Source organism: Lates calcarifer, linkage group LG3, assembly GCF_001640805.2.
Source record: "Lates calcarifer isolate ASB-BC8 linkage group LG3, TLL_Latcal_v3, whole genome shotgun sequence".
NCBI classification, from domain to species: Eukaryota; Metazoa; Chordata; class Actinopteri; family Centropomidae; genus Lates; species Lates calcarifer.
In genome coordinates, this window is record NC_066835.1 from 17,185,013 (window position 1) to 17,208,659 (window position 23,647).

The window sequence follows — 23,647 nt, forward strand, 5'->3', positions numbered from 1 at the left end:
TTTAATATTTGGCATCTGTTAACCATGTCAGAACATGGATGTGACATTTAATTAAAATATTTAACATTTAGTAACAAACATTTATAAACAAATATGAGATAAAATATTAGTTTTAAAATGGATTTGGTTCAGTTTATTAATAAATTCAACTATGAATAGACATGACAGAGCTGCCCATCAAATGCAGACTTCTAGCTGTTTGCTTCTTTATTTCACTGTTGTACTGAATTTGTCTACCTTATATCCCCAAAATGTGTGTGTGGGAGAACTGTGGTTTATGATCAAATAACCAGATACAAGAATTTGTGAGTGCTTGCAATAATTATATGTAAAAGTTTAGTGTTCTAGGGTCGTGTTGTGAAGCCCAAGGATCCTCTGGCCCTTATAGTCAGAGTGTAAAAGGAAACGTGACTGGGCTTTATATGAAGCATGAGTCCACAGCTGTTCTTGCCATATCCTCACCTAAAAGGAAGAACAGTAAAACTCCATCTCCACTAAGTAGCATGGTAAGAATATAGTTAAAGCGTAACTACATGCTAGATTCACAGCTTATATTAGCAACATTTCCACCATCAGGACTTCCTCAGACAAATGCCTTCAACTAAGAAATTAAAGACATACACACAGAAAAAAGTCCAATGCTAAATAGTTTATTCTTCATGTCTCAGCTGTGAATCTAGCACATGTACTAGATCTTAAATGACCATCAAGGTAAGGCAATGGTTACATCATGAATGTTTTACTGTTCTCAGTAATCATGTGATCCTATTTATGTTGGTAAATAATGCCATCTAGTGACAAAACACCCACACACAGAGGCCTTGGTGATGACTGGTGATCCAGTAAGTGTATTACATGCCATTTGTCATCAATGACGAGAACACACGAGCTATGTTATAGGCATAAAATACCAATTTATTACTTTGCACATTAACACAAGAATTCCCTGCAGGCTAAAAAAAATGTATTTGAACATGTCACATAATAGCAATAGCAGCGAGTGATTGGCCCTACGCTGGAGGGGGCGGGGCAAGAAGATGCCCCACCCTCTCGCGACTGGTCAGAAAGGGCTCCATTCATTCACAGGATCAGAACGTTCCATTCAAGGAATTGGAATGTTCCAATTCTATGGTTCTATTGCTATTAGACAATCACACACAGCTTCAGAGACCACTATCAGAAAAAAAAGAAACAGAGCAGAGCTATAACAAACCCCAAAAAAGGAACCAAAAAGGGAAAATAAAATAAAATTAAAATACACAATACACAATGTCAAATTACAAATCCGTTAAGATATAACAATATATCAAAGTGAGAGGAATTTAAAAAATAATTCATGCTCTCTTTCTATTGGGGCACCGAAAGAATTGTGGATCTTTTTTAAAAAGGTTAAAAAGAGGTAATCCTGCTCCGTCGATGCCATGGGGACCCCCTTCACAAAGAGGAAGTGCATTTGTGAAGGGTGGGCAGAGTTGCCATGGAGACAGGAAAGCCTCCCTCATTAAAAAGGTGTGGCCACAGGTACAAACCAGGAACGAGGAGACAAAATGGATGCTCGCTACAGTTAACCTGGCAAAGAGGAGAGGGGGGGTTCGGTCTTTAACGGGTCCACGTTTGAAGAAAGTACCTCGTTTGAATTTGAACACGACGCAAAGAGCCGTCCTCCCCTCGCCTCAAAAAAACAAACAAAAAAAAAAAACAGCTTGTACCTCCCAAATTACTGACATTTGTGTAGGAATCTTTAAACTACATCTTAGAGAGACTGGACAGATATTGCTAGCCTAAAAGAGTCCCACTAAGTTGATAAACATTTACCCCCAGAAAAAAAAGCATTTGTATTTTTTTCTTTCTCATAATAAATATGATTCCAAAAAGATTTTTTTCTTTTTTTTTCTTAAAAAGGACAATACTCTGGCATGCAGGCGAGCAAAGTCTAAATTTTGTTACTTGAAAGAAAATTGTCTAAAGCCTACATAACTATTCCACCAAATGCACATTCCCACTGATTGATACAAGCAAATAAAATAAACAAAAAATTAAAAAATAAAAAGTACAGAGACACAATAGCGAGAGTAGACCAACAACCACAATGAGTAGAATTATAGCTTTGTTTTTCCACATTTGAAAACTAGAACTGGGTTAATATTGCTTTGCAATGTCATGTTACAAACAGGGAGTGATCATTTATCTGACTGGAGTTTAATGATCAAATATTAGCATTTAAAACATCAAATCATTCCCTATTAGAGATGCCAGATGAATATTCAATCACAGCCCACTTGGCTTGGTAAAACTAGTGCATGTTTTAAAAACGGATCTGCCCCCTTTTAACAAAGAGTTAGACTTATTGCATGCAATGCCTGGACAACACCCTCCCAATCCCCCCCACCACTACCCCTCTTCATTTACTGCTTCTCTGCTCTTGGCCGATGCCAACGCCCACGCCTTCAACAGGCAGGTGCTCAAACTCATTCATAGTAAACCTGATGCTTTACGGGTGGTTTATTACAAAAGGGTTTTCACTGAGCTGTCCCCCCCTGATGAGGCGTGCACGCCGACTGTTTCTCCAAACCCTCTGTCCTAACATCTTTATCCAATCGCAACACCAGGGGGCACCACTTGTGCAACTGTCACCACATCACACCACCATTCTTTCCTATGGTAACAGTTTGCTGAGTGTTTGTACAGGGGGTCCAAGGGCAGTGCTTATGCTTATTGTCAATTCATTTAATCCAGTGTTAAAAATGCATAAAAATAGGAAACAAACACTGTTAAATAGTAGAGACTTTAAGATGGGTATACTTCAAATACACACAGAGTAATAGAAACCATTTTTAAAAAGTCTAAAAATTCAACTCATTGCCTATCGCAAACTGCTTTAACAAATCCCTTAATCTAGGTTCACTCTGATTTCAATCCCTGATTGTCTCCATCTGTCTGATCAAAACCAACCAATATCAGCTGAGTGATATCCACCGCGGCAGATCTGTTTAACCAGTTGGAGTGCTACACATTACCTTAAATCTGCCACTAATCTTTACTCACATCAGAACCTACAGAGGAAGCATGAATTCATCCATCCTGGGACCTACTTCTTCTCACCATTAGCCAGAATGCTACAAAAAAATTTCCAACCCAAAGCTCTACTCCTTAACCTGCAGCTCAACAACCGAAGTCTATTCCTGAAGTCGCACTAATAACTATATAACTGGCTTTGCTGCCATCCGTAAAATTTCATCACAATAGTAACAACATTGACAACAACGATAACAACAACAACATCAATGGTAAACTACTAATTCTAAACAACAGTTTTTTTAAGATAACCACAAAACATCTTATATTAAACTTTTACAAATCTGCTTTGTTGATTCATATGTATAAATGCATAAAAGTAAGAGAGATTGAGAGTGCCCTCTGTTGCTTGCCTAGCGTCCCGGGTCAGTGCAATGAGTTGGCCAGTATTAGCAAAGGAGACCTCAAAAAAAAAAACTACGTTGGTTTCCGGCCCTTGAGACTACTTTTTTTTAAAAAAAGAAAAGAAAAGCAACGTCCAGCAGTGTCATCATATAATCTTTCAGATAATCAGGTCCAAAGAAAAATAAGATCCCGCTTTTTGTACACAGAAAGCAAGGCTGATAAGACCATACTCTGTGTCTAATGCCTTCAGCCATTCAACAGGTCCCAATGCTGAGCCAGTCACAGGCCAGACCACGGTTACTACTGCTACACATCAGACCTGACTTCACTTACTACTTGAAATGGATTAAGTCACTCATCTTTTCTGGGATTCAGTGATGTTTTGAGGCACAAAGGAGCAGCTGGCTCCCAAAGGCGCAAATCCCACCAATCTTACAGGCTAATACATGGACGTTCAGAACGTAACTCAAAGCATTTCAATTAATAAGTGACCCAGGACTGCTACAAATACCCACACCAGCCTCTATGAGGCCTGTTTAAGTCATATGTCTCAAAGTTGCTCTATAGATGTAAATATATGCTTATTTGTACTGTATGTGTGAATATAAAAACAACAAATCTGAGGCATTTACAGCAGTTATCTCCTTGATTTCCCTTTACAATTCAGTGGCCTGCCATGAAACACATGCACACATAAACACACTGTCATACAGCAGTACATGTATATACAGAGATGCGCACGCACGCACGCACGCACACACGCACACACGCACACACACACACACACACACACACTCTCACACACATACAGACTTGCTTATTCTTTGCTAAGATGGGAGGAAAGTAATAATGGGCATGAACACCCAGGTCACCTCGCTTGTAAAAGACCGTAAAGGAGAAAAAGTTAAAACACACGCTCATAAAAAGGAAAAAATATATATATCATTCTCAAAAGGTCAGCTCCCCTCCATCTCTTTTCATGTAGAGTTCCCTCCCCACCACCCAATAAACCCAAGACCTTGTGACAGATTTTGCCCATAGGGGCTTTGAGGTAAAAGTAGATAAGAGTCCTGCTTAGCTGGGAGAGCTAAAGAGCTGTGCTGGCACAGGCTGTGCCAGTCCACTCCCTTGCTCAGTGTATCTTACAAACACAAGAGTGCAGACATTCAAATAGAAAAAACAAAAACAAACTAAAAATAATGGCTCAACTTGTAGTATGTATGTGTATGGTTTGTTTTTGTTTTTTCGTGTTTTTTTTTTCTTTTTTCTTTTGTGTACTGGGAACCCCCTCAGGGTTCGCAGTGCTGGATTGCTGGTTAGAAAGGCAGCTCAATTGGGAACGCTGGTTGGAGACTGTTCCATGAAACAGAAACTGCTGGACATGAAGACACAACAGATTCTCCTGTCCAAGAGCTGCTTTGGTGCAGATTCAGAAAATGTAGAGTGAGTTATGAAGAGAAAGAGACAGACTACAAGGAGAGAGATATGGGAGAAGAAGAGAGAGAGACTGGCAAATAAGAGATAAAGAGACAGAAAAAAAAGGGAATCCACGGGTGGACTGGCTGACGTGCTCGAGCTCAGGCGAAGTACATGGTGTGCTGGGTATCATAGTGGATCTGAACAGCCTTGGCCAAAGCCTGGGGGTCCCGGCCGTTACTCTGGCCTGAAACGTGGCTGCCTTCAGCACTGCAATATAGAGAAAGGCAGAGCTTACTTTAACTCCATCAGGAATGAGAACACATCACAAAAATGCAGGAAATGAATGGCAGAGAGGTAAAAGAATCAGACGCTGCCTAGGGTCAATACACAGAGCCTCCGCTTCTGTTTTCTCCATATTTATTAAGTCATTAAATAAGAAGACCTTTTTTATGTAGCAACTGTTAAAACATCACCACAAAGCACCTCGCAGATCGGTCGCCCAACACTGATGAAGCACAGCTGCAACAGCATGCACACCCTTAATTTTCGACTTTAACTTAGGAACAGCCACCTGGCCCTCCTCTGAGGACCTCGGGGTCCTTATACTGAAAAAGCAACTCTGTTTGGTCTCTGACCATATAATGTCACATCAGTCAAAAGTAAAATGCTACAATAAATCCTCACTTCACAACATTCACAAGTTACTAGTATTTTAGGTCCACAAAGGTCCTGATTGACAGGCTTAGGTTTAAAATAACTGAGATTTGTATAGTGCCCATGAATGTCTTAAAACAGCACCATCATTACTCTAGTTTTAGTATATTTCAGGCACAACCAGATAAAAGATATCCAGGAACTCCTTACCTGTCATGGTCTTTGTCCACCAGGTGGTAGCGGGCACGGAAAAGCCACCAGCCTGGCGTAGTAGGCTGGTGCTGGGATGGAGACAGAGCGAGTGCAGCGGACGTAGGTGTGGCACAGCTGGTAGGTGAGGAGCTGCAGTTCATCAGCTGTGAAACAGTTGTCATCCCACAGGACGTGGTAGTGGGAGGGACGGCTGGTTCCCTGAAGAGGCGACGGAACAAAAGTTGTTGCATGTCAACACTGCACTGATGTTTTAACATGATGAGGTGCACTACGTTTAACTGATGACACAACAAACTTCAATATTTAGTGAGCAAAGGAGTTCTCCTGAGCAAGGTAAGAGAAACATGCATGTATTGTAACAGTGCAACTGCCTTTTTGCATTCATCTTTTACAGCTATCTTTTAAAATTTAAAAAAGGGGACAAGTGTTTTATACTGTGAAGATAGTTTGTGGGTAGTAAATCATTTCAGATAACAGCCAAACTATCTAATGGGTTAAAGAAGCATCCCAATCATAGTGTTTACTGTCACTAAACATCATTACTGGTGTAACCACAGAGCAAAATTGCTGTAACCTTGAAGACAGTTTCCACTGAGATGGATTTTAACCATAATTTGTATTTTATTGAGCATAAATGTGCCAAATTTTTACACTATTTCAAGAATTGGAGAGCTGGATGCAATTCAAAGCTGAATTTGACTTCTTATCAAGTTCATTTAGCAAACAATTTATGAGATTGTCATCGGTAAAACTCACCTGAATCCCAGCATGGCTGCACAGGTAGAAGTCGAACTCGGACGGGTGTGTGATGGTACTGTCCACTGTGGTGCCAGCTGGGACATTACCACTCTTCCCAACCTGCGGGGGGGATGACAGTTAATACAAAGCAGTGTTCTACAGCAGAAAGTCATAGCATCACATGCTGTGGCAGAGTGAACTCCCACTGACCCTCTCAGCTTTGTCAGAGCAGAAGAGACGAGTGTGGTGACGCTTCTGGACCACAATGTAGGTAATGCCCGGCCTATAATCCTCCTCCAGGCTGATGCATGCTTTGCGGATGGCGATCAGCTCCGGCCACGCCACCTTTAAATACACAAGATTATGCACATTCTTAAAAGGTATCCTACGCAACATGTGTCAATATATTGTGAATCTGTGCTTATTTAACATTCTCCTATCATGAGTCACAGCTGCCTCATGAATCACCAATGAAACAACGAAATACCACAAGAATGTGCTGGAGACTAGTAGAGCACTGCCAATCTCTCACCTGTTTCATCTGTCCCTCAGACACGCCACCACGGTAATAGATGATGCGTGTTGGCTTGAAGCGTGTGGACTTGTAGAACTGGATGAGTAGCTCCCGCACCATGTTGGTCAGATCTTGGATTACCTCCTGACTGAAAAGCTGCTCCTGTAGAGACAATAACATCTGGTTTAGACTCAGCAGGAATGGAGGAAAGAAAAGGGGAGGGGGCAGTTAACAACAACACAGAAAACTGCAGTTGAAGGGTCAGCTTATTAACAAAATGCAAATCCAAATGCAAATGTTTTAAGGCTTACAATGTGCAACAAAGATTGTGTATTTATATTGCTTTTTTCAAGAGCTTAAAACCAAAGAACATTCAAATTATGTGGTACATACCGTACACTCTGAAGTTACCTGGGACATATCTTGTCTGGACGTCTGGACTCGCACTGTCGCGCAGTATCTGCTGGGGTGGCCGTCCATGCTGCCCACCACAGCCGCAATGGACGGCTTCTTCCCATCACCTGCTGGTGGATGTGTCACATCAGCACCTAAGAAGATGACCGGCTGCTGGAACACAGAGGGCCTGGACCACAAACAGGACGCACAAAAGAGAGAAAAGAGACTTTGCATCACAGGTCTGTGCATCAATGTCTAAACCAAGAGCAGCACTACTATGAAGAAAATGATGTGAGGTAAAAACATCCTAATATTATTACACAAAGTTAAAAGCAGACAAAATTGTTACTACTCAAGAATATAAGCAGCAGACGAAATAAATGCCTGCAACTTTAAAATTTATATGAAAATTATGCAGACTATTACTTCAACGCAGATTGCTCTTTACCACATGATTACCACGGGACCATTTGTATTCAGAAAGCGTCTGACCAATCACAGGCATTCAAAGCCAAAAAGGATTCCACACGCCCATGTGGACTGCAGAGAAGAAATTATAAAAATCCATGCTGACCTCTGATGAGGCACCAGGACGTTGTTTGATGCCGCCCAGCTTGGCGTTGATCTTGAGGCAGAGGTTGGAGAGGGTCTGAGGGGACGTCTTCACCACGTTCTTCACCTGGACACACTGGGTGGCCATGCCGAGGAGGGTGTCTCCCACCCGCTTTACCTCAGCTGCGGATGAAGACAGACACAACCAAGATCAACATTCACAGAAATTAGAGAGCATTTTCCCCCACCATTCACTTAAATGCCAAATTCATAATTTTAATTTCTCACCATATACGGGTGTTTTTCCAGGCAGAATGACCACAATCAGCTGCAGACCTACATAAGACATTTTGAGGTGTTTGAACATGGGCTCCACGCTGTCAGCTCCTTGGGCGTATTTACAGAAACATGGCTGGCCTTGAATGGGCATCCCAGCATCCTTTGAGATCTTTCGCAGCTGGTCAGTGAAACTCCTATTAAAAAGCATTAAAAACTCATCAGAAATCTGCAGTATAAGCTTAAGCAGAGACCATCTAAAAAAAATTCAAAACAGCAGGGATGTGTAGATTTACTAAATATATTAAAAGATCATTGTTACCGCAGATTACAACAAGTCTACAGCCACACGGCATGTGCTAATGTGCAAAGAAACACTATGGACAAAGTAGAGTATGATGGGAATGCCATTTTCAAGATATTTTGTATTAATTTCAAGATATTTTGTATTAATGAATTCCTGCAACAAATTCCACTGTAATCCATTCAACAGCTGTCAAGACATTTAACTCTGAGTCACAAATGTCAACCTTATTGCCCAGCCTTATTTTGCCACCTTCCCTTGTCCTTGTCAAACACATTGTCTCACAGTATGACAAATCTCCATGACTCACTTGAGCAGGTCTTCCCGACACTGTTTCTGTGGAGCGAAGCAGGCCACAGCCCAGACCTTGATTTCGATGCCGGCGTAGAACTGTTTCCCCCTCATGTCCCACACGCCCTGGTTGGGTGTGGCCACGGTTTTATTCTGCGGAGAGAGTCCCTACTCTCTTAGTCAACCCCCCGGTTGGATGAGCCAATACAAAAGGTACAACAGCCCAACCCACACATATTGATTATATATACATATATTGATTCTCCATAGATATACAGAAATAATGCATTATAAATCCACCCTCAAGCCCCACTGTACATTTTTAGACTTGGCATATTGAAAGGCTCCCAACTGGTGCGATATATTCATACAACTAGGTCTTTTCAGTTCTTATCCTTAAATGAAAACATATTCTGCACAAAGACATCCATTTCCAGCAAAACATTGTGAGGCTTGTTTACAAGAGAACAGCTTGGTTTCTTACTGCACATGAATGTGCAGGAATTATAGCTTCCCATATCAGGAGTCCATGAACAGGAAACAAGAACATTGTATCTACTCAAAGAGACATCCTTAGGTGAGTGCTCCTGCTTCGAGTTTGGTTGTGAATACAAATTCAGAGGGCAGTGGCTTTCAATTAAGTTAACAAGATTTGCCGAAGGCCATTAAGAGCTTTCATTCTCCAAAACAAGTGACCACAATGAAGTGCTTGAGTGTGGTATGCCAAGAAAAGTTAAAAGCTTCTTCATCTCATTACAAAATTGACTCAAAAATCTTTAACATGGTCATAGTTTCAGGATTTAAAACTAAATAATAAATTACTGCAGGTTGCTGTCAGCAATATAAACAATGTCATCACGTGCATTTTACACAAGAAACAGACCGTAGCCTTTCCCATCTCAAACGTCGTCCATACAGTCACATCAGGGAAGTGTTCATCTTTGTTTTGGAGAATACTTTGATGCAACTGTATGCACATCGACATTAGCATGCCATTAAATAAAATGAAAAGTGTGTGTGTTTCATTTGTACCAAGTGATCACAGAAATGGGAAAAGCTTTCAGTCCACATTTAAAGGCATTTCACCAGAAGCCGATTAGACTCGACATCCCAGCAGGCAAGTGGCCAAGCCCTTCAGAAAGAGAGCACTATGATAGGATCTTAGGTAAATAAACCAACGTATAGTTCAGGCAGCCAGTATTTGGATTTAAGATCGGCACTGATGCGTGAGTGTTTTTTTTTTCCTAAACAACAATCTGCTTTCATTCCAAGGAACAATTTTCAATGAAGTTCAGGGCCTAATCCAAAGACTGAGCCAATTTCCCCACAGGGATCATTAAAGTTTCATCTTGTCTTAGCAGGATCATTGAACGCCGTCTCTGAATGGAGAGTTATATTCCAGCCCTTGTAGTATTTATATGAACCTTTTCATTTGCAGATGGGAGATAAAGTCAAATTCACTCCACAGGCTTTAATTAATATTTTAGACAGATTTCACTTTGATGCTGGGTGGTTATGAGTCTTATCGTCCTCCTCTTGGCAGCACGTCCATTTTTCCCCCCTTACACACAATCCTTGAATCCCTATTCAGCCTCTCACACCTTACAACCACGTGGCAATGCAAAGAAAATACAAATTTCTTGTGCTGGTAAAATTATCCAAGTCATGTCTTCTGTTGACAAGCTGGAAGCAAATGACTGCATTTCAGGTTTAAACAGGTCTGCTTAAAATGTTTACACTTCTCCTCTACATGCACCATCAAGATCCTGGATCTTTAAGAAAGGCTGATTTGAGATTCAGAGGGCGAATCTCAGCAGTCTGCAGTAACTATGCTCCATTTCCTCCGCCTACACAGACACAACCGAATGTTAGAAGTGAAAAGTCAAGCCCTTGTCTGCGAGTACGGTTATGTTATTTTCATGCTTAACAGGTTGTGTCAGTGGAAAGAAAGAGTATTTAAAAGAAATGTACAGACTGCTGAGAACCACCACAGGATTTAAACACAGGGCAAGTTCCAGATCTTATAGGTCTGCATATTTTAAAGTACCTAATCACCACCTGAACAAATCATTAAACCTTACTTCAGACAGCATCTTCTTTTGAACCATTCTAGATATTCATTAATGTCAAATTTCCTACGCCTCAAAAAAAATCCACTGTTCAATTAATTTCTGATAAAAGTGTATCTATATAAAAAATCCTTTAGCTCATCCTTCAGATTACAGACCTGGATCTTCCCCCATGTTCCAGCATTCATTCTGTGATGCCCCCCCCACCCCACGCTGTGCATTCCCATCAGGCTTGCGCCCCCCAGAGTGCAGCCCCTTCCCAGTACTCACCCTGCCACAGTCCCTCCCTGTGTCTGTACTCACCCGGCCCCCATACTGCAGCATGGGCGCTGGGAGAACACGCCCTGTCACCTCTGTCATGTCATTGTGTACCACAATGCCAAATTCCTTCAGGTAAGGGTCTGGGCCCCCGACCATGCTGTTGCTTTTGACCTGGGAAAGGACGGAGGACATAAAAAGTTTACATGAATCACTGTAATATTCAAGGTCTCCCCTCAGTATTTGGACGTGCCTAATTTCAAACCAGCGACAAATGTTAGCGACTCTAGTCGGTTTTCCTACTCCTACCCCAAGAGAGAAACAGCACTTACCAATCTGCTGATCTCTTCCTGTCTGTCGGGGGCTGAGCGAGCCGTAGCTTTAATCATGGTGGACGTCTGGTTGTCTGTCAGTTTCTTGATACAGCGCTGGCCTGCTACGATGTTACAGACCTACAGAGAAGGAAGAAAACTTTTCATTAATCAAACAAAAATCAATCAGATAAGAGGAACAACAGTGGGAAAACTAAAAAGGGAAAAGGTCACTGTTGGAGATGAAAGGCATTTTATGCCTCTTCCTCAAATAAATTAAAGTATGAAAACAACTTTCTCACCTCCAGGGGAAGATAGGTGTGCTTCTGTTCCTGCCCTACTTGCAGACAGGGTAGATGTGGATACTTGAGCTGCAGATTGTACTTCTGCTTGAAATACTGAGCTACTGTGCACTCCATGGCTTGGCCGTTCTCGAGCTGTAAGGGGAACCTGTGAATAGATGGAATATGGAAAGTCCATGAGTATGTAAAACAAAAACACAAAGAGAGAACATGACCACAGTTGCACTAATTGCATATTTATGAGGTCTTGCAATGTTATGACTTTTTGTGCACTACAAACTGAAGACTGCAGGAATGGCACTTACGTCTGGTGGCTGGCAGGTCGGCGCGTGACATTGCACACACGATACTTCCTCTTCATCTGACCACAGTGTGTGACCTCAACTTTCAAGCCTGTTTGAACGCAGAAGAAAATGTGGTAACAAAATGATTAAATGGAGCACTCTTCTGTTCCTTTTATGGCATCATCAGGCCATGATAAAGATAAATGCTGACAGGGCAGCCAATTGTGTAAAGGTTTTTTTTTTTTTTTTTTACAGCTCTCTGCAGTTTCCTTTCAGATATTTGTCACAACTCAATTAAACAAACCACAAGGAGAATGCAGAGCGTTAACAACTGTCTGCCGTAGAAAATATGCAGTTGAAATTCCACAGTCTGGTTCAAAATTACATCAAATCTGAAAAATACCAGCAGCTACTGTAAGGTTATTTAGTGTCTCCTTGTGTAGTAACGATAATACAGAAGTGAAGACAAACAGAGACCAGAGCTGCTTCAAAAGCCTGTGAATACATGGAGATATTTTCTGATTTGAGAGTCTCCAGTTTCTGTTCAAAGGCAGAAACATAATCCTTTGTTTCCCCCAAGGTTAAGAACGAGTGCTCAGCATTGGTGTATCTTAAGCGGCGTGTATACAGCATGATTATGTGTCAGGAGTGGGTGCAGCTTCTTTAGTTCTTACACACTGCATAAAAACAAACATGCATGTGCCCTGCAGGCTCACACCTACATGTAATCTCTGTGGTGAACTGGATACACGTTGAGTCATACAAGTTGTGTGTATAATGTGCATATGTCCTTGTCCTCCTTTGCTCTGGTAAATTCACAGCATTCCAAGTCGCAAAATGAATGTCTGTTCTGTATCGTTTCTGGTAATGAGTGCTCACCTCTTATCTCCTTGGTGAACTTGACGCGCTGCGAGTCTGTCAGTGGTTTGGTCTGTTCATTGATGTTTTGTATATCGAGCACCTCGCACATGAACTCTATCACAGGCTGCGCACGGTAGAAAGCAGTGGCTGACACTGTGGGGTAAAAGAAATACAACATTATTTATCAACCAGTCTCATAAATAACAACTACAAGCAAAACCAAATAAGTCCAAGACAATATATGTCACAGGCAGAGTCTGGCCAAGACTGTAAAGCTGGGGAGTGGAGAAGCAGCAGTGGCTGTAAGCACCTTCTGGCAGCCATAATGAAGCATCTTTGCTTAAGGAGTGGATACACCCAAAACATTAAATCGATTAAACAAAGTATCACAGTCCTATTAAAACATCAGGACATGTATTTAGAAAGTATTTTATATGAAAGGAAGTCCCTGTCACAGCTAGTGATTTGATCTTAGTGCTAAGCAGACATCTCAACAACCCATTGTTCAACAGATTTAAGAACCGTTTTTCACACCCTATGTTAAATAGGAAATCTAAAGAGCGGTGTTGGTGGGGGCGTGCTGCTCCAGCTGCAAGTGACGCTATGAAATACATCAAGGAAGTCCAGTTTGAGTAAGAGATCTTTGAGTTTAAGGCTTATCAGATGCCAAAACAATGCACAGTGCTTATAATATTACTGCACAAGAGTGGGATTTGACAAAATTATCATGGCAGCAATCATCTCTCACTGTCAACAGTAACGCAGCACCTTGCCAAATGACACAGCATTGTGTTGCTTTGAAGGAAGAGAGAGATTTATTTTCCCCATTCAGGTCTTACCATCAATGTTGAGCATCATGTTCCACATGGCAGGACGGACAGACTGATGGAAACCAAACCACACCTCCCTGCCTCCACCAAGAGGATGGTAGTAGCCCTCCGGAGGGGAGAAGAACGAACGCCCCACTGGAGTGTACCTGTGTGCGCAAACACAGATGATCAGTCATGTGAATCATTTTTGTGTCATAGAAATAAAATGGTAAATAAAGCCTCTTTATGTCTTAGAGTACCATTACCATACCAGTTCATAACTCAAACTCAAACAACCTTATTTATTATTTTTTTAACTTATTTATTTTCCAAACAGTAATAGCAGCATGGGAAAAATTAACATGTCCTCAGTTTATGCTATAAAATATGGGTGGAACTACAGTAAAAATAATTGAATTAAATGAATTGAATAATTCTGACGTCCCTGGACACATGTAGCATGCCAAGTATTTGAAAAGCTGTATAAAAAGGGCATCAAATCTCACTAAACAGAACTAAAAAACTAATCTAGTTGTTAGTTCATATACAGACAAAAATGTAAATATCAATACAATATTAAATAGAATGTTAGAGTTTCTCATAATGGAGTAGCGTGTCAGGGTAAACTGCTGTGTAAGCCAGAGTAAAGTCAATAGATGTGAGGATTCATTCCCCGTAGATGAGTTGTTGTATTAATGTTGCAAAAGCTGATGTAAGTGAGTCAGTTCCCTGAATATGTATCCACAGCACTGTAATGAACTGTGGATAGACAAATCCATAACAGGGTTACAGTTGATTTGATCAGGGAGGCACATGACAGCAGGAAATTAAGTAATACAGACAAATTTGCAAATTTCCCCCCCGTGGGATTAATAATGTTGAGCTTATATTAATTAAAGATGAAAAGCAATAACTCTGTCAACATGTGAAAATGCTGCTGATGTGTTTGTTAAAGGGCACAGATGGATGAGTGAGCGGTACCTCATGGAAGGCAGATGCCGTGTGATGACATCCAGAGCCTGAACAGAGTCTTCAGGGACCTCGTTAAGGTGGCCTGACAGGGCTTCCAGCAGCATCTGAAGACTGACTACGGACACCCACTGCAAGGACACCTTGAACGTCTGATCCTTCCCCTCGCCAGGCAGGGTCACCTCCAGATCCACCTATGGATGGGGAGAGAGGGAGGGGGGAGAGGACAAAGGGAGAGAGATAAACAAAAGATGAGCTGAGAGAAATTGATTGAAGAACAGGTGACAGAAAGAGATAAGCAATAAATACCTGAGGGGAAAGGAGAATGAAAGAAGAGAGCAACACCAAAGAATCATTGAATCAATTTGTCTTTGAAATGACAAAGGATGAGGCTGAATTAAAACATTTTATTAGTACGCCCACATAGAGTCAACAGGTGTAAACAAACTAGAAAAAATGTACTTGATTCTGTTTATGGTGAAAAAAAAAGATGCATCTGTCAGATGTAATTTTCTGTCTTGTGGTGAATTTCTTCCTACCTCTACCAAGGAGGTTATGTTTTCACCTATGTCTGGGATTACACAAAAAGTACTGAACTGATCTGCACCAAATCTGGGGGAAGGATATGGAATGGGCCCAGGGAAGAGCCCACTAAACTCTGGTGCGGATCCAGTTAAAGGGGTGGATCCAGGAAGGAACAAGGAGGACATTTCTTTCTAATGAAAGCATTGGTCATAATGCAGCAGCCAAAATATTTGAATGACTGTGATGGAAACATCACAGTCATTCTAAAAAAATAAGCACTTAAATCACTAGTTTCATTAGTTGAGAATTATTTCCTTTATAAGACTGTACTTTAAAAACCTTGACATTCTCAAACATCTTTGAGAGGAAAGTTGGTACAAGGTAGATTCAGGAAAAGTGGCTACAAGGCAATGACAACATGTCATCAAAATAACTTTCCACAAGGCAATAAACCAGACAGGTTAATGAAATATTAGAGCCTGGAGTGTCTGGAGTTGTATCTTCTTTTAGAAGTATTACTGGTCTCATAGTCTTGGTCCAGATTTTCCAGGCTAATCTGGAATTCAAGCTGGCAGCCTTCCAATCACAAATCTACATACATCTAGCCTGCCTGCTCAACATAATCCACTAAACCATTTGACACGCCTGCCACCTCAGAAAATATGAACACATCATTTGAGTTTACTTTCTTCAATGCAAATTATTTATCAATCCTTAGAGCTGACTGACTTTTCTACAGGACAAAACAAACATGAATCCGTGTTCCTGCTTGAGGGTCGGGTGTTTGAGATACCAACCCTGTCTCTCCCTATTGGCAGTGGATGTGCTGTGTACATGTTCCTCTTCCCGTCGTAGCCAGGCTGTCGGTCTCCAAAGATCTGCATCTTGAAGTGCCGCACCATGGTGTCCACCACCTCCCTAGAAGGCAGAGACAACAGGATGGTGAGACACACACACACAGGCAAACCAGTAATGGAAGCAAAAATGGGGATGCAGTTTCATAGTGCAATATAATAAAACCTTCACTGGGAAAAAAGTCTGCTAAAAATGTCTGAGGTCTTACCTGTTGACCCTTCGAGGCCGTTTCTCAGGCTTGATGTCGATATCATAGTGATAGACATCAATCTTGGGAATCTGCACCTGAAAGTGGTTGGCAAGGAGCCGGATGGGTTTCCCCACCGTGCCGAGGCCGGGACGCCGCGGAGGCTGAAACAGAGAGGTAGGGGCGGGCGGGCCTGGAGAAAACAAAGAGAAAAGTGGGTATATTTTAATACAACATATCACAAGTTACATATTTAATGATTCTCTATATGAAAATGAATACTTAGTAGGTTTCAGGGGTTCAACTTAGTGCATGAATCAGTAACTGTCTTGATTTTAATTGGTCCTTTTCCTTGTGTTTGGGATTTAATTTGTATTTAATCTCCCCATTAAATCTCCAATCTGAAAGATGAATGCCTGCGACATAACGCCAAGCTTGTTGCAAACCATCTCATCAGTGACACCTGCTTGAATGCACTGAAATGGCCTCACAGCCCAGAGGCGTTCATATACACTTTGATTGATCTGTAACTCTGGCCCCTGACCTACATGGGTCAATGTGGGGCTAGCGAAACAATGACCTCCAATTATCCTTCAGCCCGCCCCCAGCTCCACCCAGACACACAGGGCGCCCACTCCTCACGCTGAGACAAAGGCCAAGCTCCTCTCAGACAGACGGCAGCAGGGCCATATGGGGGGGTGCCACACAGAGAGTCTGGGATTACCGTTACACACAGTACACGCCACACACACGCATCTCACCCACTTACATTGTATGCACATGCATGTATGCAGGTGCCTTACACAGGTGTGGTCTTATGCTGTAGCATAAAGAGCTGCAGGTAACAAAGGTACACAATGTCTCCAATGATTTAATCACCAGTTAAAAACAGCACATATGTATAGAAGACCTCAGGCCACCTCTAGTTACAGCAAAACTGATAATGACTCATCTATCTCACACATCAACAGCTCTCGTTTATACCAACATGGAAGGAAGGAGGCTCTGTCAAAATCTGCAAAATGAGGAAGCACATACAGTATGTCTACGCTCTGTGTTTAGTCAGGACAAAACTAGAATAGAGAGCAATAGATGTACATACATACATATATAAAAAGAAAGTTAAACTAATGTTTTGTTAGTGATATTGAAGGAGGCTGGAGGAGGCTGCTTAATGCTTTTGTCAACTGACAGCTAAGGGACTGCGGGGGTCCTCCTGAACTCCATGCACCCACACGCTCCAGTTAGCAAGTGAAGCGCGAGAACACAGACAATCGAGACCCTCCCCATCGCTTCCTGAAAACACGCTTCCCAACATGCCCTCTTGTAGCCTGGGCCCCAAATCACCTCCCCTGCCTGCTCCCTATTGCCCACTCCTCCTCCTCCTCCATCATACAAACAAACCATTAGTTTGATTGTAACGTCGCTCAGCTTTTCTAAACCATCATGTTTACCACACAAATAAGAAGCTGTGTGTTGCATGTCTGCTGTTCTTTGTCACGACTTGGATTAAAATCATCTGGTGATTCACTCTACTTTGTCCTACTGGCCTTGTTACCGATAGCAACAAAAGGGTGTACCAAATGCTCTACACTGTGCCGCAAACTCAACAGTGTGTGTATAGCTCTGCATTATGTGTCACAAGCACACTACAACATTTTCAAGTGTACTGCAATTCAACAGCAATTCAGGAGGAGTCATTTTTCCCTCCATGGTGGTGCTCTGTGTTGATGGTGTGTACGGAAAAACTTTACATGCAGGAAAATGTGTTTATACAAGACTTTGTCCTGTTGTATTGAACTGCATTTTATTCATACAACACCACAACCACAGACTATGACCATAGAAAATACTATACAGCTGTGTTAAAACCTCCTCGTACATTATCAGGGGAAAAAAATACCAGGACTACTGTATTCAGGGTTTCTGCAGGATTCAGCAACTTTAAGTAAAGACTTGTTATGACCTTTTTAATATTGCACAAAATTATATTTCATACCAAATGCCACCATACCAGTGGGGACAATGCAGTCTAAAATTAGTTGTTATCATATCACATGTTTCCAGTACTTCCCAGCAGTATATAACAATACTTCATGTGATAATTACATCAATGCACACCATTAATTAAATGCAATCCCAAGTTTCTAGGTGTGTAAAGTCTGACAGCTCGCAAGCGGTTACAATAACATTTTGTACCTCGCGATAAAGTAGGCAAGAGAAAATATTTAAGACTGTACTAAATTACTTTTAGGACTTTGATGCCTTCTAAGGCCTTTTGAGGACACAAAATCTTGTGCACTGAATTGTATGGAGTTATACACGCGTTTCTAGTTTTCCTGCTCACTGGGTGAATGCACAGGTACTACAGAAAGGCTTTTACTCTGGGTGTGTGTGAAACTGAGTGAGTTCGAGGTCCTCCTCTTCCACTTTCGCCAAAAGCAGAGCTGTACCTATATATAGCCTGCTCAGCTGCCACACTACCACGCTTAGCAATGTGTGTGAGTGTCTCAACGTGAAATGCCTAAACCCATTCTTCCTCTACAACCTGTTAACCTACCACTGTCAACACCGCCACACCCACCTGAGGTTTTCATTATCAGTTAATCTTATTATTATTATTTTCTCTATGGGTAGCTCTTGAAAATGTCAGAAAATTATTATTTTTTAAAAAACCAAAGTTTGTCAGAACAGTGCAAAATAAACAATAAAGCAATTATCAGAAAAGTAGATTTTTTTCAGCTCTAACAAGATGACATCAAAACTAAATCAAGGAGCAGCAACCAACATGCACTGGTATGTTGTATGCAAGTAAGGAAGTACAGTAATGCTTTGGATAAACGTTGGGTCACTTCAGTATTTTGTACTGCCACTACGATGACAGGAAGGAAAAAAAAAAAAAACACACACACACACACACACACACACACACACACGTCAGCCTACATTGATGCAAATGAGGATATTTTAGAGCCCCAACCTGGACTGGACCTGTCATGGGGAAAAGATGGGCACAGACAAACTCCATAAAAAATTTACAACAGCTTCTAATAGGAGGAAATTCAAAATAAACATCCCATGATCACTGAGGCTATCTGCCATCAGAGAGGACAACTTAATTTCAATTTAATCACAAATTAAAACTAAAGAGGTTTAACAGAACATTATGTATTTTAAGTGACTTCTCTCCTGAATATGCCCATCATCATATGTATGAATGTCAGCATATTTTGATATTTATTACTTTAGCTTTCATACAAATTTACATGTTTAATGCCAGTTGTGTTTTCTACACTCCTTTAGCAGGCCTGTCATGCATTATTGAAGATCACTGAGTTGACAATCTGATCTGGTCTGTGAGGCAGACCAGATCAATAAAACATTTTAAAACAGAGCTAGATAATCATATAAAGAGTCCCTGAAGACTTGTCAAAAAGGTGCCATTTACAATCGAGCTTCCTCCATAATTCTGTGCTTCTGCTCTAAAAGAGACAGAGCAGCATCTACTTTGACTCACAGAGGAAGTGAAATTAGCTTTTTCCTGGCGCAGAAAATGACAGATGTACTAGAGGCAAACAAGTCTTTCTGCTCCTTATGCAGTCCGTGCACGTCTTACAGCCTTAGATCCTAATTGACCGCTAACATGTTCAAGGAGCGACACACCGTGGTGCAAAGATTATCGCCTGCATGTCTTACTACGCTTATTTTTCTCTTCACTGATGTAATGTTTAAAAACCATTAGGTCGTGTGCAGTGTACTACTCACATTTGCTGAGTGGAGTTTGCTACTCGTGCACTGTAGGCCCTACTAATGCTACGCGTGTCCCTGGTAACCATAGTGCGATCAAGCTGAGAGACAGCTTGGCTTAAGCTAAGCATGAGGATGATGGCTTGGCCTGGTGATGAGTCAGACTAACAGCACTGAGCAGGGAGCACACTGACGCCCACACCTGCAAATCACCTGGATTAAAAGGTACTACACACTGGACAGCAGAGAAGGTAGATGTACTGAGAAAAGGCTTATAGACCATTCACAAAATGGAAATAACTTCTGTCTACATGTGGCAGCTCACACTCAACTTATCATCAAATATTCCCACATTTTACAAAGAACTGTGGCTGCCTCTTTTATTTCACTTCAGGCTTTTGCGCTTTTTTTGCCTGCATCTCTGTATAATCATTTCTCACGCAAGCTGAAAATGTTTCAGCTTCAGTACATTCACGTTTGCAGCAGCTCACACCACCTAAAGCAAACTGATGTCAGTGTGCCTCCATTTATATGTTTCCTGGGACAGTCTATGAATGCGTGCCAACTTTTAATTTGCTTCAGTTACCATCTGAACACATCACTTTCACAGCTGGACCTCACAAATTTGGAAAGAAATAAAATAAGAAAACAAAAGACAGATTAGTTGCTTTGTGACAACAACCCAAAAGCTACATCACATCATTACACACAACTTCTTGGGGGGGGGGCTGCCTAAATAATTCCAGCCACACCACAGCGAAAGCCAAAAAAAAAGTACATGTTTCTGAAGAAATACCCAACAACTGAACCAGGGGAGGCTCTATTGTTGAGACATAACATAACAGGACATCCAGCTGTGGCGCAATGCAGCATCATGACTTGGCTGCTAACAATCGACTGATTTTAGGGGTGAAATTTAGTGATCTTATCGGTTTTTTTTTTTGTTTTGTTTTTTAAGAGTGTATCTCTTAATAAAACTGCCAAAACAACAATAGAAGTAGGATTTTTTAAATAATATGTTAGGTTATTTCAAAATAGTGTGCTTTAAAAGTGGGTTTTGTATCTGTATTCTTCATTTTGTAAGTAATTCATTTATATTTGTACCTGTAAACTTAATTACCTGAATGTATAAGTTTACAAAACTACAGATACAGATACAAAAATAATCAAAATGAGCCAATCATTCATATTAAAAACCTTTCTAAAAATGGCCACAAAAATCATATTCTTGAGTCCCTACTTATCATTATCAGTGTGTGTTAATCATGAAAATCTGCACCTACACTCTACATAGAAAGTTAGATACTTGTATAACTAAATGTAGATCTCTGGGAAAATTGTAGTAAAGTTAAAAAGTTGAATTTTACTATGTGGCAGCTGCTGAATTAAAACTTTGATGGCTTGCAGTGATTGTGAGTGACAATGAAGCTGCACACCTGTGGATGGCTGTACAATATTGTCACGTCCAAACAACCTTCACACTGCTTCTTGCTGAATGCTGCTGCAAAACATATTCCTCCTGAAATTATACATCTAGGTATTCCTCATGCCATCACCTTGTTTTAAAGAGCTAATGGGTGGTGTGTATGGACATGTAGCGAGCCAACAACACAAAATATTATCTTCCCTGTCGCGAAAGTGGTGCTTTATTCAGCAAGATGCGTTCAATTCCTCATTTAACAAAAAGGCGCGTTTCACACAGGAGAACAGTTTGTCTCCGAGGGGTAAAAAAAAAAAAATAAGTAAACATATATTTGCATGTTGCATGTGACAATAAAAATGCATTGTATCGCTCGGTGTGCAGGTGTGTGGCTGCCTCTCTCCTGCATGCCTCATCATTAGATCACTGCACCGCTGCAAAAGTAAGTGCCTTTGTTATCATATAGGAGATGAATAATATGGAGCTGGCCCTGCAGATCTGATCGATAAAAAGCGCCATCCATCCCCGCTGTGCTCTCACGGGCGCATGGCTGCTGCCCAAGGAGAAGCGCGTAAACCAATGACAGCCTTGCTATAACACCAGTAAATTACGAGTCACAAAAACACGAACGTCTTACTCATTTAACGCCCGTAACATGTGTTTTTATTGGCATTCATTTTGTTTTTCCACCCACCGCTGTCATCTTAGACGCTGGAAGCCCCGAAGAGACGCGCTGTTCCTGACGGGGGGATTTTACACGGTTTACCGAAAAAAAGCGGATATTTCTGTCAAATTTCGACGGCAACGTGTGGTCTTTTTACGTCGAAATTAAGTCGTAGTTGTGTAGCCAAGAAGAAACGCACCGTGAACAAACATCAACGTAAACACACCACGACGCGGAAGGAAGGAGGAAGGAAGGTCCTAGTTAAATCCCCACTCACACACAATGCCAGCCCTGACACGACGAGCTGTGCGCGCTTCAGATAAATAAAACCGCGCAGACACGGCTGGATAACCGATAAAAAACACCAACTGTTCGTGTACAAGACGAGAAACGTGGCTTCCGCTCGGTGTAAACGGAGTCACACGTTCATATGTACACAGACACACGGGCTGGGCCTCGGTTTGTTTTCCCGTCAGCAGCGTCGAGGCCTCGCTGCAGCCGCGGCCCCCAGTGAAGCGACGCATTTGCGCACACGCGTCCCCTCACACGGCTCGCTCTCCCCGCTGCTGCTCGCTCGCTCTCCTGTTTTATTAAATCACTTACCGGGTCCGAGCGCTTCCATGGCCGAGGCCTCTCTCTCCGTCTCTGTCCCGGCCTGCCGGCTCCGTACCGACGCTGAAATTGGGGGCGGTATCGCGAAGCTTAAAGTGGCTAATTTAAGAAAAGGGAATATAGATAGATGCGCGGATGACTGCTGACTGGACTGACTGACCTGAGCTATCGCTGCTGCCTCTGACGATTTGTAACTGCGCATGCGCCAGTTAGAAGCCGTTTCACTCGCTCTGCGCATGCGTAATTTTTCTATACCGCACTGGCGGATCAAACTTTAATGAGCCCAGTCAGTAATGGGACAGTAACAGGATATAGTAAGGCAATATTGTCTGATATGGGTATGATATTACTGAATTTCATGAAGCAGGTTACTAGTTACTTGTCTAATTAAAATTTTACATAAACATAAGTCATTCTTATGAAATACAATTTATTTTTATAGATTAAACTGCCCCAGGAATATAAATAGTCAAATATCTCCATGTAGACCAACTACAACGGTCAAATACTTCTTACACGTTCATCCACCACTGTTAATAACTCAATAATATCTTAACTACAACAATTTTCCCCTCATTATGAGTACTTAAACTTTTAAATATTTTGTTTATTTTCACTCATGCAATATCTTGTATGCCTCTTGACAGATAGCAGCACACGTACAATATCTCGTGTAATATTCTGTATATTCTGTATGGCTCTTGTTTTTCTTTCTTCTTGATTTCACTTGTCCCTTTTAATTTTATTTTAATTTATATTTGGTGTTGGTTGGTGTGCTGCTGCTGTAACAAAGCAATTTTCTGTCATGGATCAATAAAGTACTATTCTATTCTGTTCTATTCTATTCTAAAGTAAGTCCACATATTGAAAAATACTTGTACCCTGAATGTGTGCAAAGTGCTAATCTGTTGTAAAACTGTACTAAGAAGAAGAGGAGAGCAAGTACTAAAACCGTGCAGGTCTTACAATCCACAAGGCAAATTTAAGTATCTCTAAG

General features: G+C 41.4%; 1 protein-coding gene across 1 annotated transcript; it reads right to left on the bottom strand.

The window, feature by feature from the left end:
* Window positions 1-894: 894 nt before the first annotated feature.
* ago4 (argonaute RISC component 4) lies at window positions 895-22,853 on the bottom strand. The gene is given in 21 exon segments (XM_018705209.2): window positions 895-5,106; window positions 5,704-5,744; window positions 5,746-5,904; window positions 6,463-6,564; window positions 6,655-6,789; window positions 6,977-7,120; window positions 7,370-7,541; window positions 7,929-7,954; window positions 7,956-8,089; window positions 8,195-8,379; window positions 8,797-8,930; window positions 11,150-11,278; window positions 11,437-11,556; window positions 11,718-11,865; window positions 12,023-12,110; window positions 12,881-13,015; window positions 13,702-13,838; window positions 14,653-14,834; window positions 15,963-16,083; window positions 16,229-16,400; window positions 22,642-22,853. Coding segments are annotated over 21 exon segments (2,784 nt in total). The 5' UTR covers window position 22,853; the 3' UTR covers window positions 895-4,997.
* Window positions 22,854-23,647: the final 794 nt, after the last annotated feature.